This window comes from Osmia lignaria, chromosome 9 (genome assembly GCF_051020975.1).
Source record: "Osmia lignaria lignaria isolate PbOS001 chromosome 9, iyOsmLign1, whole genome shotgun sequence".
Taxonomy (NCBI): domain Eukaryota; kingdom Metazoa; phylum Arthropoda; class Insecta; order Hymenoptera; family Megachilidae; genus Osmia; species Osmia lignaria.
Window position 1 is genome coordinate 6,906,484 of NC_135040.1, and position 17,210 is coordinate 6,923,693.

At 45.8% G+C, this 17,210-nt stretch overlaps 2 protein-coding genes across 8 annotated transcripts in view; one reads left to right on the plus strand and one right to left on the minus strand.

Annotated features, from left to right (window-relative positions):
• The window catches only part of LOC117606876 (homeobox protein araucan), a 60,954-nt gene that overhangs the window by 16,576 nt on the left and 27,168 nt on the right, over positions 1-17,210 (minus strand). For all 5 annotated transcript variants that reach the window (XR_004582088.2, XR_004582089.2, XM_034329886.2 and 2 more), the window contains 2 exons: positions 13,127-13,522; positions 5,202-5,335 (listed from right to left, as the gene is read on the minus strand). Coding sequence is in view for 3 of the 5 variants with exons in the window: in XM_034329886.2 (XP_034185777.1) it covers positions 5,202-5,335; positions 13,127-13,522 (530 nt within the window). In the remaining 2 variants the exon portion in view is untranslated. The remainder of the gene's footprint in view (positions 1-5,201; positions 5,336-13,126; positions 13,523-17,210) is intronic.
• The window catches only part of LOC143305243 (uncharacterized), a 141,141-nt gene that overhangs the window by 3,021 nt on the left and 120,910 nt on the right, over positions 1-17,210 (plus strand). The gene's annotated exons all lie outside the window — the stretch shown is intronic.

A 17,210-nucleotide genomic window follows, 5' to 3' on the forward strand; every position in this document is an offset into this window, starting at 1 on the left:
CACACACAAACAGAGAAACGCACACAGTGGTAGAGACACATTGATACCCGCCGATTTACATACGAAGCGTGGCGTTGCGTGCCAACGGAGAATCGTTACGGGATGTAGCTATCGACGCGATCGTCCACGCTAGTCGTGCTCGATGCAATGCAGATGCGACAATGAACGAGCAGAAGCTCGTCACCATCTGACCGTACGTAAAACTCCCCGACACTGTTCTTATCGTTCTACCGTCGAGAAGAGCGCGAAGAATCCGGGCTGCGTGGGTTATCCTGCTCGTGATTGCACTCGTCGATCCATCGAAATCGAGTTCGCCAATGCACTCGTCTACTATTTATCGTTATCGGTTACGATTTCGATTTCAGACGTAACTGGTTGAAATATCCTTGCGTATGCTTCACAGATATTCGATTACATCCAGTACATTTGCCGTCTAGTTTAACTAGAAAATTTCTATGTTCATCCAAAAAATGACCAGCACAGCTGTTAATTAAATTAAACATACATAGTGTCCGCTTCGCGTTGAAATCTCCCACGATGAAAGGGTGGAGTCTAACGAATCGACCGAGCCAATATTCGCCTTCTGACGATTTTCGGCAATGGTCCAGAGAGAAAGAGAGAGGCGTTTTATCGGCAGGCCAGCAAGGACGAAAATGTAGGCAAATTTCGAAACGCGGCACACGAGATCGAGCAGACGACGAGGGAGAGGGTGCACCGGGGTGCGCGTTGATAGTAGCGTGCATAGCAAGAGGGTGGTAAACGGTGGAAAAGAGAGGATATCGTGGAATACCTTCAGTAGGTAATAACGACGCGATGCGGGGGCAGAGATGAGCGCGTAATACTAGACACCGGGGCCACTCGAGCGACTCATTAGGGGCTTTGCATATGGTGGCGTCAACCTCGAAAGGTTAACCAATATTGGCAGAACGCGCGTAATTACGTCCTCCTGCCTGGTATAGCCGTGTACGGGTATATAGCAGCTTCGATAGTTACGCCCGGTCCCGGATGTGCAAACGTTTCCTTCCTACCTACCAACCAACCTACCAACCAACCAACCAGCCAGCCAACCTACCTTGCACCACGCAACCTACCGCCGCGTCTGCTCCGCGCACTGCATCCAACTGACCCGCCCCCTGCGTGTAATACCGCTTCTGCACTCCACGACAACCTTCGCCACCTCTTATCTAATCCGAACCGATTCTCCTTCTTCTCTTCTATTTTCATTCTATCCCTATTTTTTCCCCCATTGTTCCACGCTTTCCTTTCCGTCGCGCACGCTTCCCCAAGATTTTAAGGGTTGAACAAGTCTACTTAATGTTATAATGATACTTCCACCGAAGCAGGTATCCTGAGCTCTATAAATAACAAAACCACGTAATCATCGGTGAAAGTCTCGCGAGGATCATTAACGCCGGCATTTAAAAGAAACGTAGAAATTGTCAGAGTATCAAGATCCCTTTCTCGAAAAAGCGAAAGTGTACGTCGATTCGAATTTATTCCAGCCCGTTCGACGATCGATACACATAATTTCCGCGGTGACACGTGTTCCGAGCGATCACAGGGAGAAAATAAAATAACCTTCGTTCGAGCGAGGAACGGGCGAGAGGTCCGTTAAGCGAGAAAGGTCGAGACTCGGCGCGCCGGTTTTTCCTCGTCGAGAAACGGCGAGAGCGGTCCTCGCCGATTATAGAGTTCGCAGATACGCGAGATTTTTCTTGTCCAAACCAATCGCGACCTACACGACAGACAGAGAAAAATCGGGCATCGGCAACCGGTCCCGGCTCGATCCAATGGAAAAAGCTCCATGGATCGCGGGTTTGTCTCTCCTATCCCCATAGCAGACGTCTGTATCTAACGGGGAGTAGGAAAAAGCGGTATCTCCGGATCGGGTCAGAATTGAGTTAGCTCGAGCGTTTATAACCGTTCGAAGTTTCAACCGCGATTTCATCGTTTAACGAGGCGAGCGTTTTAATTGCGAGCCGATCGACTGCGCTAAAGATGATTTTCACCGTTCCAGTTCGAAACGAGGGAAAAGCGACTGTGATGCAATTAACTTCGCTTAACGTAAATACCAACGAGACGAAAGAACGCCGACATACCGATGTTACTTTTTCCTTAGGAATTTCTCGATCGAACCGGAGAGACACCGTTTCACAGTGATTTTTTATTCAACATTGGGATGATACTGCGGAACCGTGGCGGAGCTGAAAAACGAGCAGAACGAAGCGGAGACGGGATGGGACGCGGGAGGGTGGTAGCGTCGCTGGGATCTTCGTGAAAAATGGCGTTCGCGAATGGGGAAAAGCTTCAGGGAAGATTTCTACGTTGTCCGCATCTGCGCCCGCTTTCACTCGATTTACTGGCAACTATTCAGCGACGGAACGCTCGGGGGATGAATCGCGCTATTTTTATTTATACTACATTTTAGTAGATAAATTGATCAATCAAGGTATCGCATCCTGTAAACGTATTTAATCCAAGTACAAATGCACAGTTGAAAAATTCAGTGTCGCGAAACAGAAAAAAGAACAGATGCAGCTGCAACGATTTCCGCAGGGATCTTTCGGTATTTCGAGCCGGCAAACGACGTATTTCTCATTTCCCGTAATCAGAATGCTCTCGTCGGTCCGTCCCCAATCGAGCCGCTTCAGTTTATAACCCCGATTCAAGCCCCATGCCGAGCAGAGAGTCCGCAAGTTCGAGGGTGTCGTTGAAACAATAGCAACGGTCCGTCGACGAGGAAAGTGGCGAGAGGGTAGCCTCGCGAAGCGAGCGCTAGAAGAGAGGAAGCAGAATACAGGGGACAAATACAGAGAACGAGAGAGAGAGAGAGAGGATGGCTCCTCTCGAGCGAAGAGGGCTGTCGTATTATTAAGCAAGTAAATTAATAGAGGCTCCGCGTGGAACAGGGAAGGAGAACCGACAGAGTTGGAGAGGGTGGATATATTCCACGATAAACAATGCCTACGGTTCAGAGTTTTGTGCCTCACACACGAGCCTCCCTTTTCAACAGGGTTCTCTTTCAGGAGATGATGTTTATACCATTTTACAGATTATTAAATTGTACAAATAGAAAATCAGTATCTAATTTTATCAATGTTTCAGTTTGATATTCATGAAAGAAAAAGTGGTAGAAACTTATCTATTGAAAAGAGAACGAAACGAGCGACAGGGAAGGTACGCACGCGTGTGAACCCACGAAGGAGAGCGAGCGTGTTTGTGTGTGGACACGAGGGTTGCTAAGCAAAGTAAGTAAAGCACCTGTGGGAGCTGGCTCGCTTTCGAGGGTGGAAGGAGGTCGGCGGCGTTAGAGGTGGAAGAAGAACGAGTGGGAGAGGAGAGAAGAGGAGAGAAACGAGCGTGTATATAGCGGTGAGGAAGAGACAAGGAGAGGTGTAACCGAGGTAGAATTTGCGAGAAAGAGATAGACTGGAATTCGTTGGAGAGAGAGAGAGAGGAAGAGAATAGAGAGGCCTGGCGAACGAACAGGCGAGCCAACCCCGGGAGGAAGCCAATCAATAAACTCACTCACTCGCTCTCCTACGGAGAGAGACCTACTGCTCTCCCTACGCTCGCGATCCGACTACATACACACAGGCAACCTGGAAGCCTCCATTACGTACGCCCACTCGGTTGCCTACAGCCATTTTGTAACCGTTCGTCGTGCACCGTTTCCTCTGAAATCTCGCTGGTGTCCTCATCCCCCGCAAAAGAACCGAAAAGAACCGAGAAGAACCGAGACACCCACCGTTTCCCTCGACGATCACGAGAAACCGGTGAGATCAAAGGAATCGGAACGGTCGCATCGCGAGAGTTCAAGAGAGAAAGAGAAAAGGAAGATCGAAGCTCGATATTGGATCCTCCTTGGCGATTTCTATCGCTCCGGACCGACTAGACCTGTCCGTTCGTTCGCTCCTAATTGTTACGTTACTTTCCAAAACGTCGCACACTTGAAACGTGGAACACGAAAATTGTAACATTGAACTCATCTCGGGAAAAGGAGTTGGAGAAAAGAAAGAAAAAAATTTTTGGAAAAAAATAACGGAAGGGTGATTAAGATTTACGAGCAACGGGGAAAAATCGAGGGCCAGTGGAAGCCAAGTGTTTCCAATTACGCCTAGCGTCGAAATCTATGTCAATGTCTCATTTTGTCAACGGCACGCGACACATGGTTTTCGAAAATAACCCCATTTCCCACGAAACTAGCTCCTGCGACTCCCTATGTGACTTTACATTTCCACGTTGCCGTAAAAATTCTATAAGATTTTCCAATAAAACTCGTCCACCGATGATGTTCCTTATACGACGCTCGACAACATTTTCAATTTTAATTCAAGCCCGATAAATAATCGTTCTACCGTTCTGACAGATTTTGATATATCGCCGGTGTGTATCGCGATGCAACAACGCGTCGAGCATGCTGCGCTACCAAAATAAATTTCCGTCGTAAATCCAGCCCCGTCGGTATTTCGTCCGCCATTATTAATCAAAACACGTATCCGTAACGAAAATACACACCGTTAAAAGTAAGCGCGGGCAAGCTGGCTGAGGAATCACTTACGCTGATACACAGAATGTTTGCGGGAAGAGAAGCGAGTGTCGTTTCTAAGTGACGACCTCTTCTCGCCCATCGATATTCCTCTGCTCGCTTCCCTACAAGATGAAGTACAAGGGTCCTAGTGTTGACAGCACCCTCGTAACTCTTATCCACGAGCAGGAAGAACGAGCATCCGGTTTGCTCGTCACCCTTCTTACGGATTAATTGTCGCCTACCTTCGGTCGAGCATGCGTCGACTTGTAAATACACTTTGAACCCTTTGAAAATGGGAGTGACACGCTTTTTGTGCATTCAAAACCGCATCAAATATTTTTTTAATTTTCGCTCCGAGAACGAGCTGAAAATTAAAGGTATCGTAAAGGTAAAAGGGCAATCGTCCACTTCGTATAAGCTTCAACGTGGCGGTTAAAACTAACGCGGTTCTTCGATTGGGTGGAGGGAAAGATATTACGGATTCGCGATAACGATAACTATTGCTGGCTGGATACGTGTAGCGAGTACGAAAGATCGTGACTCTTGTTTTAATGGCGGCACCGAGCACCGAGCATCGAGTACCGTGCGCCAAAGTGGAGGGAGAAGGTAGCGGGGGTGGTGGTTTAATCTAATGGAGCCGAGAGACCATGAAACCTGGTGATAAACTTACCCGTAGGCGGCCAGGGTTGGATCGTAGGGGTAGTAACCCGTGGTGGCAGGCTGAAGGGCGGCCGTGCCCCATGCAGCACCCATATCCGCCGTCATGCCCATCCCCGTCGTGTCCTTCAATCCGTACGGATTTCCCTGCAACGGAATCGTATAATTGATTACATTCAGAAGGGTGTAATACGGTCGTTTCTAACGCAGCCATGATTTTACATTATTTCCTCATCGATTTAGCAATAAAATTCTCGAATCAAAGCTGACCATCACCTCTGTCGCGGTTTCCAAATCGTGCCGCCCACGCTCGAGCGTGACGCAATTTATGCAAATGTTTCAATCGAATTAAAATCGATCCATCATCTTAAGCGGCGATTTCGCGCCGGTCCGAACGCAACGAGGTCACGCCGGCAGCCAGCGGGATCGGTCAATCCATCGTCGAGTGACTGACGATCCGTTAATCGGGCACCACCCACGATCCCGCGTCGAAATGCAAAACTCGTTCGAGCGTAACGAAGCTGCAGAACACCAACGGCAAGGTTATCGTCGCGAAATCGCGAATTTCTCCTTCGGAGAAAGAGAAGAGGCAAAAAGTTGCGAGTTTAACGAGGCAAAGCGAGCAGACGGTGCAATGCTGTCTCGACCGGATACGCTTGCACGCCGACGCGAACGAGTCGATGTTTCGAGGTGTCGTTGCGAAGCGTACGAGAGCAGAATATATGTATAGAAGTCCCGAAGTGGAAGAGAGACAGAACCCGTTAAGAAAGCGAGGAGAGAAAAGGGAGGAAGAGAAACTCGGTGGCTAATGGTAGCACAATGGGATATTATTAGAACGAAAGCTTAGAGGTGTTTGGCGCCAGGAAGTTTCGCGTTACAGAAAGATCGGCAGAAAGGTCGACTCTTTAATTCCCTGCGGGCCCATCCCCTCGTTTCGATTTCCAAATCCGCTACCGCGGGTACCCTCGTGGCCCACTGTTTTCTCCTCTCTGCCATTCTTTTTTTTTTCTCTCCCCTTTTTACCGAAGGGAGCGAGAAACAGGCAGAGAGGACGCATATTTATCCCGTTTCCTCGACGCGTTTCTCCCTTAGTCTCTACCCTTTCCAACGGAGGTGAATTTAATGGCGAATCGCGGGTGGTCCAGCGCCTTTGGGCTATTGTTGCGAAAGCAGCTCGGTTAGCAGACGATTATACGAGCCACTCTGCATTAACCCATTCGATCCTGTTGCCATGATATGTCAGGGGTAGACAGACACGCGCTCAGGATCGTCGCGTGTTAAAATTACAGATTCGAATTTGCGAAAGTTACAGATCGATCTCTTTGTAGCCAGTCAGTCCACGGTCACGACACGCGTCTCATCCTTTTAAACGAGAAACGATGTCGCAAACTGATTATCAGCGAGCACGTGCACGCGCGAGGACGTGTATCAGCTGGAATCGTGCACGACTCTCTCCCTAACACGCAAGACGGAATGTACATACGTGACGAGTCGCGAGACTGCTAAACCACGGGGGTTGTTTCGTATCAATTCGATTAACGACAGATTCGCGGTCGAATAAATGCGCCGTTTATTCCGTTTCATCGCTGAACGATTCAACCGTCGCGACGGTGATCCTGCACGAACGATAGTAAGAAATAATTACCGATCTAATCGAGATAGACAAAATTGCTCGACAATTTTCCAATAAAAATTGCAACCTTGTTCAATTTTAATAGAAATCTATAAAAACTACGTATCCCATTAATATCAATTCTTGTCGCAGTCGTGAAAAGTTCGTGGAAGCCCGTGTATACCCAATTAGCAAACTCGAGCACGTGGAAAAGTTCTGGAAACGAGTGACAATACGCCGCGTTGGCCGGTGTCTAAACGGGGTTGGCCGGAGTTCGGAGGACTCGGAAACAGTGACAAAAGACAACCGGAGGAAAAGTTGGCCGAATATAAAGAGGGGACCAGAGCGCGGCCGTCACGCGAGGCCTTCAAAGTTAAAGTTCGAACCTCAGCCAGCAGTTGCTCTGTGATAATTTAATTAACGTCGACAAAGGGCGAGGGGAATGAGTATCGACTCGCGGCGATGACGAAGCCGTAGAGAGCTTCCGCGTGGGACAGCAGCTTTCAGAAGCTTCGACGCGATCCATTCTCGGCCACGAAACAGCCGTTCCATTTCGCGAGATGAGACACGATCAACCGGGGAATTATGTATCCTTGCAACCTCGACGCGGTAAGCTATGCTCGCGTTTTCATTTATTTCCTCGAAGAAAGGACCACCGTGATCGCCTTAAAGACGATCTATTTTTATTACTTCTTTTATCGATGCCAGCTCTCGCACCACCCACTTCATTCAATGCTAATACGAATCTTATTATATTATAATGCTCGTCGAAACGACGGCCTACTGCTCGAATCCCTCGCGCTGGTAGCATGTGCTTCCTGCTTAAACTTTTATTTACCTGCATGGTTGCTCTAATGTAACCCCATATCTAAGCTTCTATTAAACGAAACTAAATATTTATTACCAATTTCATGATTAGTGTCACGTATTCGTGATTTTCATATGTAACCTTTTACACCAGCATTATATATATGTTTATTATCATTGATAAGATTACATTGTATTCGATACATGTTACTAATAACTTCACCCTCTCAGATAAGATTAGTTAACGCGTTAGGCAACGCGAGCAACAACCATTTTCACACGATAACGCAACTTTATTACCTCGATTGGAATACCTGCTTTTCACGATCATTAAATAGCCTTGCAACCGCACCGAGCATTACGAATTAATCTTACCGATCTAAATTCATTGACTTGAAGATTCATTTATTATTATTCACGATAAGAATAATTCAACGACTCGGATCTAATTCGAGTACTCGTAAATTTATTTATTATTCCCGACGATAAGGATAATTCAAAGAGTAAAAGGCTCGTTTATTATCCATGACGATAAAGATAGCTCGAGGATTCGTTTATTATTCGTAACAATAAAGATTGCCGAACCACGCGACAACTGGCGGACTAAAATTTCTATATTTCATAGAAATCTTTCGCCTGGACGTCGATAAGGTAAGTAGCTGGGAGAAGGGCGGAGGGTGGAAAGGTTGGTGAAAATTCTGAAAATTCCGGTTGCCCGGGTCATTTATGACATTCCAGGCTCGGTTGTAGCGGGAGGCTGAGCGATCGTCGCGTGCACGAAATTGCAGGACGAAGCTGAAATTCCACGAACGACCGAGCCGAGCGGTCAGGTCGCAGGCCGGCTGCAATTTATTGCGATAAAGGTGCAAAGCTATGACGTTCGACGCACCGTCCCGCGACAAATGGCATTCTTCGAGCGTCAATCGGTCAAGCCCGACTAATAACACCAACTACCATCTTGATAAAATACCCTGGGTACAACTTCTACCATCACCGGAATATTTACGCAATATGGTTGTGCTAACATCCACGCTTTGAATATCTAGAGAGAATTTTCAATTAAAATAACCATCGATTTCCTTCTACGTGAAAATAAAAATTTATGCGAAAAAGGTAATGAATATCAAAACTCTGACGGGTACGAGAGGATTAATTTTCATGATCAACTGAATTATTTGGCCGTTTACGATACGCTTAACATGCAGAATGTTAAGCGACGCGGGCAACAAGCATTACGCCAAGCCGAGGAGCATGACGATCAGCTGGAAAATAAAGATCACCGCGCGTTGCTCTGAACCGAAGCGTGTAGGCACATTGTATCGCATGCAAGCCGCGCGTAACTGCCAATTATAAGAGCGTAAACGTCCGCGATTAAGAGAGCTACGTGTGTTACGCTTATCAATGAGCCGTAAAGTAACGCATTTCGCGATATCGTGGATCGGAATGCCGCTACAGTGGCGCAGAGAGACATGCGAACCAATCATTATTCCTAAAACGTTAATATCGAAACGGGAATTAATTTTTTCATTAATCATACTTAACACCAATCAGACCTTTTCATGTAAAATCAATAGGCGGTTTGATTATGCTAATTGAAAGGAAAGAGCGAGTTACCTGATTTGCAATTATTGCAATTTATCAATTTAAAAATATAAATTCTTTTGATAAAAAAAATGTTGAAAACGTGAAACACAGGGTAACCAGTATTGATTCTATAGGTAGGTTGTGCCAGCACGAGAGCACCTATCGCTTCTCTCCGTTTCCTTTCGATTCATCCGCTTCCTCTTTCCTTTGAACCCGTTTTCTACGAACGCGAGCAGCAGACCGCACGCAGGAATCGCGCGGAATGCGATTTTTCATCGTCGCGTTGAAGCCTGCGGTCGATAACGTTCCGCCGCGTCTAATCGTCGTCGGGTCGAGGTTGGCCGGTTTATGAATGGCATTATCGTGGAACGTTGACATAATACGCGCACCGGGTGTCACAAAATATTCCGACAGCAATTAACATTAACGCCGTAGCAGTTAGCCCGCGAAGGGAACTGCGAAATAGCAGAGAAATTTACGTCTGGCATTAAAATCTGCATTCCTTCCGTCTGTGCGCCCCGGTGGCGATAAAACGCCAATCTAAATTAATTTGTCCGGCCGATACACCGAGGCTAATGTCCAGCGCGGGGACATTTATAATAGCCGGAGGTGGCGTGGAATCGCGCGAGACCCGTTAAAATCAACGATTACGCGTTCCTCCCGACTGGGGTGGAAAAGGGAATTCGCTTCAATTTAACGAAGCGGAGCGGTTATTGGATAACCGAATGATACAGTTAACGAGTTGATTACCGTGACGGTCAACCGAGCTGCGATTTCAATTAACTCATATAAATGGAAAGCGAAGGATACTCTTTAAATTGTCGCGGTGAATAGAAGCTTTTTAAATGATAAACGATTTATATCAACCCTTGGTAACTGAAACGTTATCGTCTATAAAAAGGAGGTCTATTTCGGGGAATCACTCGAGAGAAAGTGAAGAATCGTTTTCAATTTTCCGAGACAGCGAGTCGCGATAAGAAGCATCGATCGTATCTATTTGTTATCTATCCAAGGCTGAACTGATCGCGCGGCAAGATCAAACGGACCATCTGCAACAGTACGTAGATAAACAAGGTGGTTCGAAAAAAATAAAAAATGTGAACCGTGTACATATTATCAAACGCGTTAGAGATGGTGACTCGATGATAAGGCACTACTCGAGAAATCAATGTCGCGCAATCGATACTCCGCTCGAAAAGTACTTACAAAGAGAAATTTGAATGTCGCAAACTGACTGACTCACCCGCAAGGGGATAAAATCGTTCGTTATCTACGATTGCATCCGGTTCGTTCATTTGTTGAACTTGAAAAGACTGCTATAATGCTGACCAATGAAGAGTGACGTGTCGTTATCGAAAGACACGCGCTGATAGGCTGCGAGCGATTTACTCGCTCGTCGGGGTGGAAATTCATATAAACGAGGGGCAAGTGTGGTATACCGTTATCTCCATTCACTTGGTGCTTTTTATTCAACTTCAATGATAATTTTATTTTATTAATCGAAGGGAAATTAGTCGTACGCGACATCCGGGCTAATTTTCAATCAGTGGATTATCTTTTACTACTTCTCAGACGTTTAAGTTAAAGAGTATCTAATTGGCACTTAGAACGGCATGAAAATTTCAAATGTTGTTGCTAAGATAATCTGATTGACAGTTTTGTATCGATTTATTCTTTAAAGCATTTCGCTCAAGTGCTCGATACACCGAGACAAAATAAGTTGCATCAGTTAGCAAATTGGATTTAAACTTCAGAATAAATGGACAGCAAAGGGTTAAGTCGCATCGAAGGCAACGCGGATAAAACTGGTTCTTCGGTTGCAAATATTCCCTGGCATAATCGTCGAGCAGTTTAACTTCATTCTAAACTAGGAACTCGTTACAACCAGGCTGAATATCCAGTCCGTTCGAAACCATTCGGGTTCTACCTGAAACTTGTCCGCTGTTATTCAATATCAGTCTTGAATCGTTGCCGGGGTACGAGATAAATTAATCTACAATTTCGTTCAGGACGAACCAATTAGTATCATTACACCAATTAAATCAAATTTAACCCTTGGATGAATACTGGGTCGCACCCCAACCCCTTACGAATATTTCAATGTAATATATAGTCCTCTGATCAACTAATTATATTCATTCTATTCAGAATTCAATGAAGTATTCTGGAAAAAGTGTGACAGCTAATTGCAGTAATAAGTAGTTTCTGTTGGAAAATACGAAAGCGTGCAATCAAGTATATTTTTACTTTACTAAAGATACCTGTTGGGAAACGATGCTCCTCGTTAATCTTTCCCTCTAACTGGACCTAATGCACTGATCGTTTGCAACGAGTTACGAGCTGACAAAAACGAAACGTCGCGAAGAAATAAGTGGAGAATTTAATTATCAGCTCTCTTTTCCTCCTCGTTCCTCTCCGGTCGTCGAAGCAAGTCGTATCAAGCGACTCGCAACATCTGGCGAAACGAGTGTTTTCCGAGCAATCTTTTTATCGTTCTCTACCTCCCTGCTAGCCAGTATCCACACGCTCGAGCGGAGATATATATTGGCCGAAACAGAGATACGATCGGTCGTTTATTTCTACGTTAATTACGTTTATCGGGGCTATTGGCATCGTGCTCGCGATTACCAACCGTTTCGAGTCCATCTACGTCATTGCTGTTCTTATGCGAACGATCGGAAAAATTTCGTGCGATCATCAACCACTTGATCTGTTCACGCAACACGCTCTCGAATAATTCTGATAAAATTTCGAAATTGAAGAAAAACAACGGTTTTGCCCAGAATTCGAACCTGATTCGCTGTTGACTGACTATTAAGAAAGCATTGCATCTTGCGAATGCAACAGTCGCGCCTACCCTGTTCAGTTCGCCCAGTTCGCCCAGTTCGCTTCTCTGTCCAGGACTTATTATTAGCCGCGTTTTTTCCGCGTGCGCAACACCAGGACGGAATAAACCGGTGTCTTTGCACGAGAAACGCGTGTTTCGCAAGATTCCCTGCCTCCCTGGCGAGCGAACGAACGAACAAAATTCCCCCTGAAATATAACCGCGAATCCATCACTGAGTCCTCGTTAGAGGTAGCGAGACGACGCGTCTTCCGCGAAGCGAAACTTAAACGAGATTATCGCTCCGCTCTCGACAGCCGCGCGTGAATAATTCGACGCAGCCGGCGACGGAGACGGCGACAGAGTCTACGGGCCTAAAGAGAAACGCGAGAGACGTATGGATTCAGCAGAGCTAAGGAGTTCGAGCAACGGCCGATTCGAGACGTGCCCGGCTTCCGTCACCGGAATTCCAAGCTAATTCGTGGCAAGACCGCGCGCTAATCCGTCTTGAGTTCAGCCGGCAGGAGTAATAATCGTCCGGCACGCCTAGCTCGACGGCCCGATCAATCCTGACGTCGCGTCGGGATGGCCGTCGTTGTAGTTGAAGGTAGCAAAGCGTATTGCAAAACCCATTCTAATTCTTGTCGACGCGGTGGCACGTCGCTCCTGGACACCTCTTTCTCCGTTCGAGTTCTAGCTAATAAACCGTTTAATGATCGCGTTTATAAATACCCGTAGCCGGCTCGTAAGTCTTCCGATTAGCTCGTGGGATGTGTAATTTCGCTGATTTATCGTCTCGAACCGAAAACCGAGCGCGCACGGTACTTGCGTAAAGCTGGACTTGAAAATTTGTTCGCCGACTGTTGCCAAGCCGCTATACCCCGAATCTCTATCAGCAACATGTAATCTACCGGTGTAACAATGGCATCGACGATTCGAGCTGCGTACAATGCACGCGCGCGATGCTATTTCCATGCGCAACGACGATGAATTATTCATCCGGCGTTACGCAAAACCTACTCGTAATTATCGTTCAACAATTAACCGACCTTCTGTGAAATGCGGAAAAAAAAAGGAACTGGGTCGAATAAAGAGAGACGGAGTGACTCACCAAAGGAGGGTAGAACGCAGAGCTGTCCATGCCGATACTGGGGTAGGGCCCTTGGTCGGTGGTGGAGGGTGTCGGCGTAGGGTAAGAAGAGTAGGAGGTCGCGGTGGGTGCTAACCTTGGATACGCACCCAGGGCAAGCCTCGCGGCGCTGTCGTACTGACAACTGCACACCGTTTGCCCTGTCACCGGGTCCGTCATCATCGGCCTACCGTTCTCGCAGCAACCAGGCCCCGTGGCACCGCCAACCGGGGTGCTAGCACCTCCGGATGCAGCCGCCGCCGCGGCGCCCGTCGTCGTCGCCGTCGACGACGGTGAGAGTGCGCCAGGACTCAACGCACCTCCCGACGACATCGCCGGCGACGTCGCCGTCGTTGGCTGTCCGCCGCTCACCAGCAGCTGAAAACATTCAATTTTACAACGTTATTAATAGAGATTCCTCATCGATACGCTGATTGCTATGTTATATTTTCAAAATGTTTTATTTGAAAAACGAGATTATAGTTTTCACGATTTTGTGAGTGGATGTTAACCAAGTGTAACACTGGTTCGAAGAAGAATCGAACAACGGTATTCTTGACGAAAAAGCAAGATAAGAGCCAGTTGAGATGTTGTTGAAATCTTAAGTGGTAGCTACGTCAAATAGTAAGATAAATGAGTCGGATAACTAAATTGAATCGGGTGATTATTAGGAAAAACAGATTTCAAAAATCGTATCAGATATATCTAAAGAATTATATTTAGAAGTGAGAACAAGATAGTTTTCTTTACTAAAATCTAAACGGTAATTCATCATTATGTCTCGGTTAATTTTCGTTGAAAAAAATATTGATCGATACGAAAACGAAAGTTCGTAGGGTAGGATTAAATTAGGAAATCATGTATAAAAATAATTATCGCCGAAAGGGATAATGGCGGTAATTTCGAAAGCAGGTGATACCCGCTTATCGCTACGATCCGATTATAAATATGCGTGCTCGATAACTCGATAGCAATTTCATGTTATTTTAATGGACGATAATCGGGAAGGAGGTAGCGGTATCTCTCTCGTTATTAAGCCACAGATGACACTCGACAATTAATTCCCTAAAAGGATCGTCCCTGACTACGCTAATAAAACTATAATCCGTTCGAGAATATATAAACGAACCTGTAACGATCGAATGAAAAAGAAAAGGGGAAAAGGAATAAGAAAACGTATATCCCCTTGAAATTACGCACGGCATCGATGTTCCCTCACGATCGCGAACATTCGATAGCAATAATCGTCACGTAATTTCGTGTAACGACGTCCAGAGTACCTCGAATACCATTCGAGGCTTTCGACACTAGCTGGGTAAATTAAACGGAAATTTATCGACCAGTCGAATCGACGATCGAGTAAGTCGAATTACCGGCGAACGTTCGCATGCAGGTAGACGAAAGTACTTACTCGAATTCGGTAATAAATTAAAATAGACGCAGATTACTCATGGTAAAAATATCTTTGCCTTTTTCCGTTTAACTCTTCGATGGCGTGAGCCGAATATTCGATGAGTCAAAATTTGTTTTAAATTTAATTTGGAATTCCTGTTTAGTCTCGTTTCTCGTTGCCAAAATACTGGTAGATTCGTGCGGGCTATCGATTTAAGGAACTTGAAACACGCCAACACCAAACGGCTACGTCAAAACACGATAACAAATATCTTGTCGCGTACACGTTTTCGCGTATAATTGCTACAAGCTGGACAAAAAACGTTCCATGTTTTATGTAACAAAGGATCACCTATTACTTTACCGCCTTATCGTCCCGCTAAAATGGTAAATAGATGCAAATGAATGACACGTTTCAAAGTATGTATTACAGTGTAACCTCATAACGTGTTTCGTGTTAAACATCAAACGTTCAATTGCCGGTTCTGCACTGATCGAAACTGTACACGCATACTTTTCGAGCGAATGAAGATAAAAAAAAATATTGTTTATTGATCATCGATCATTTATCTCGTTCGAGATGCAGATCCAATGTCATTCTCGAACATCGTGTCTACGAGATGGAACAAGTTTGTAATTTGCATTCTACTCGAGTCTATAAGAAAGAGATTGATATCGAGCAAGGAGAACGAGACATTAACGCCACTGTAGCCACTTAATTAAAGTTAATAATTTCAATAACGTGCATCGTTATGCGGAAAAAAAAGCGATGTGTCTATCAACGGCAATTATAGTAGTAGATACCTGTTGCACGCACCGATAATAACGGCATATAAATAAACATACTTGGAAAGAGAATGAACGGGGGGATAATAAATGTCAATGGGTTTTAATTACGCACCGCCTTACATAATAATCCCCTGTTAATAACTCTGTTACAGCTTGGTTGCAAGCAGCTCCCTTTGCAACTTTCGTCCCGAGTACTAGCCTCGCCTTCAGAGATACCAACTACGGCATTCGCGACTTTAACTGCGCTGAAACTTCCATTTCATTTGAATAATCATGCAGCTCGCGACTAACCATATCATTTTTACATATATTGCTCGTAAATGCCACCGCGGTGTTAACGAGCACGCAATAAAAAGAGGTGAAACTTCCTCTGAATAATTAACCCCGGATTTCCAACCAACCTGATCGAGTATAGATCACCAAACAGCAATAACTATACGTAGCAGGATTTTTCCTGACAGCCTTATTTTACCGTTTGATCCGGGGCAACGTAAAACTAGGCTTTTATAGCTAGAATTCACGAGCAAAGGGGTAGCTCGAGATACATATATCGCGGCAGGCTTCTCCTCGGTAAATTAGCTGGCGGTAAATGAGGATGAAATGAATCCCGGTAATTAATACGACAGAGGGCTCGTAGTTATTTCGAGAGAACGGAGCTTCACGGACGACGGAGAGCGAGAAAGGGAAGAGAGGAGAGAGGGCTGATAAAGGGAGAATCCGAGGAAAACAGGGAGAGAAGATACGGTTCGCGCACGTACCGTCTCTTCTATTCGTAGAGGAGAGTGTCGAAATCGGGGACGGGCCGGGGCCCGCCCACGGGAAACCGTGATAAATAGGATCAAGAAAAACATTATTTTTCTTGAACGCATAGATTTTCCCTTCGTTGCTTTGTTTTCACGATGATGGAAGGGAAAGAAAAGGAAGCGAAACGACGGAGGAAATCGTGTCGCCAGACAGTTTGTTTTTTAAAATTTTTTTTATAACCTATCTTCCCGTATCTCTTTTTCTCCTCTCCTCTCTTCTCTTCTCACTGTGGCGTGGACGTGTTTACGAAAAACGGGATTCCACGTCGCGCTAAATAGTCGTAAGATATTTCGACGCCCGTTGACGGCGGCTACAAATTTTCCTTGATAATTTATCGTCGGCCGATACTTAAATAGCGTCCCGCCGTGAAATTGGATGAGAACGACGCGAGCCGATCATCCTCTGGCCCGAACCTTTCCTCTTCGTTCTCCATTCCGCGACCATTCGTATGCGACTTTTAATTTATCTTAATAAACGAGCTGTTGTTCAGACTCCATCGCGAAATTCTTCTTTTTCTTCATCTTTTTCTACGCTTTCGTGGAGATTTCCCAGAAATACATTTTCTCTTTGGCTTTCAATTTTCAATTTAGACATTTGTAACGAAAAAAAAAAAAAAAAAGAAAACGTAACACTTTTCACCGTTGTTTCTCTATTTGCACCTGAGCTAGACTCGTTAGTCCCATGGTCGTTGGAACGAAAAGGTGGAGCAAAAATAGAGGATAAAAAGAAGGCAGGCAGGCTGGAGAATGGAACGAGGTAAACCTAACTTTCGTGAACAAAGAGGCAAGAGAAGAGGAAGGTGTGGTGGAACACCTCGAGGCCGTGACAACACGCGTGCGATTCTGCGTGTGTGTCCCCGTGCACGCACCAGTTTCTTTCTCTTCCACCACTGTTTCGTCGTGCTAGCTAGCAACCTTTCCTCTCCTCGTTGCGGCTCCTCCAGCGAGTAGTCTGGAGCCATTCACGCCCTGCTGGGTTTCCCATCGGAACCTTTTAAAAGGCCGCTTTCACCCCCGCGGGAGCGAGCATCACCGCGAAAACCCTGCGATCCCTTGGCCTCCGCCAAGACTCCTGATACGTC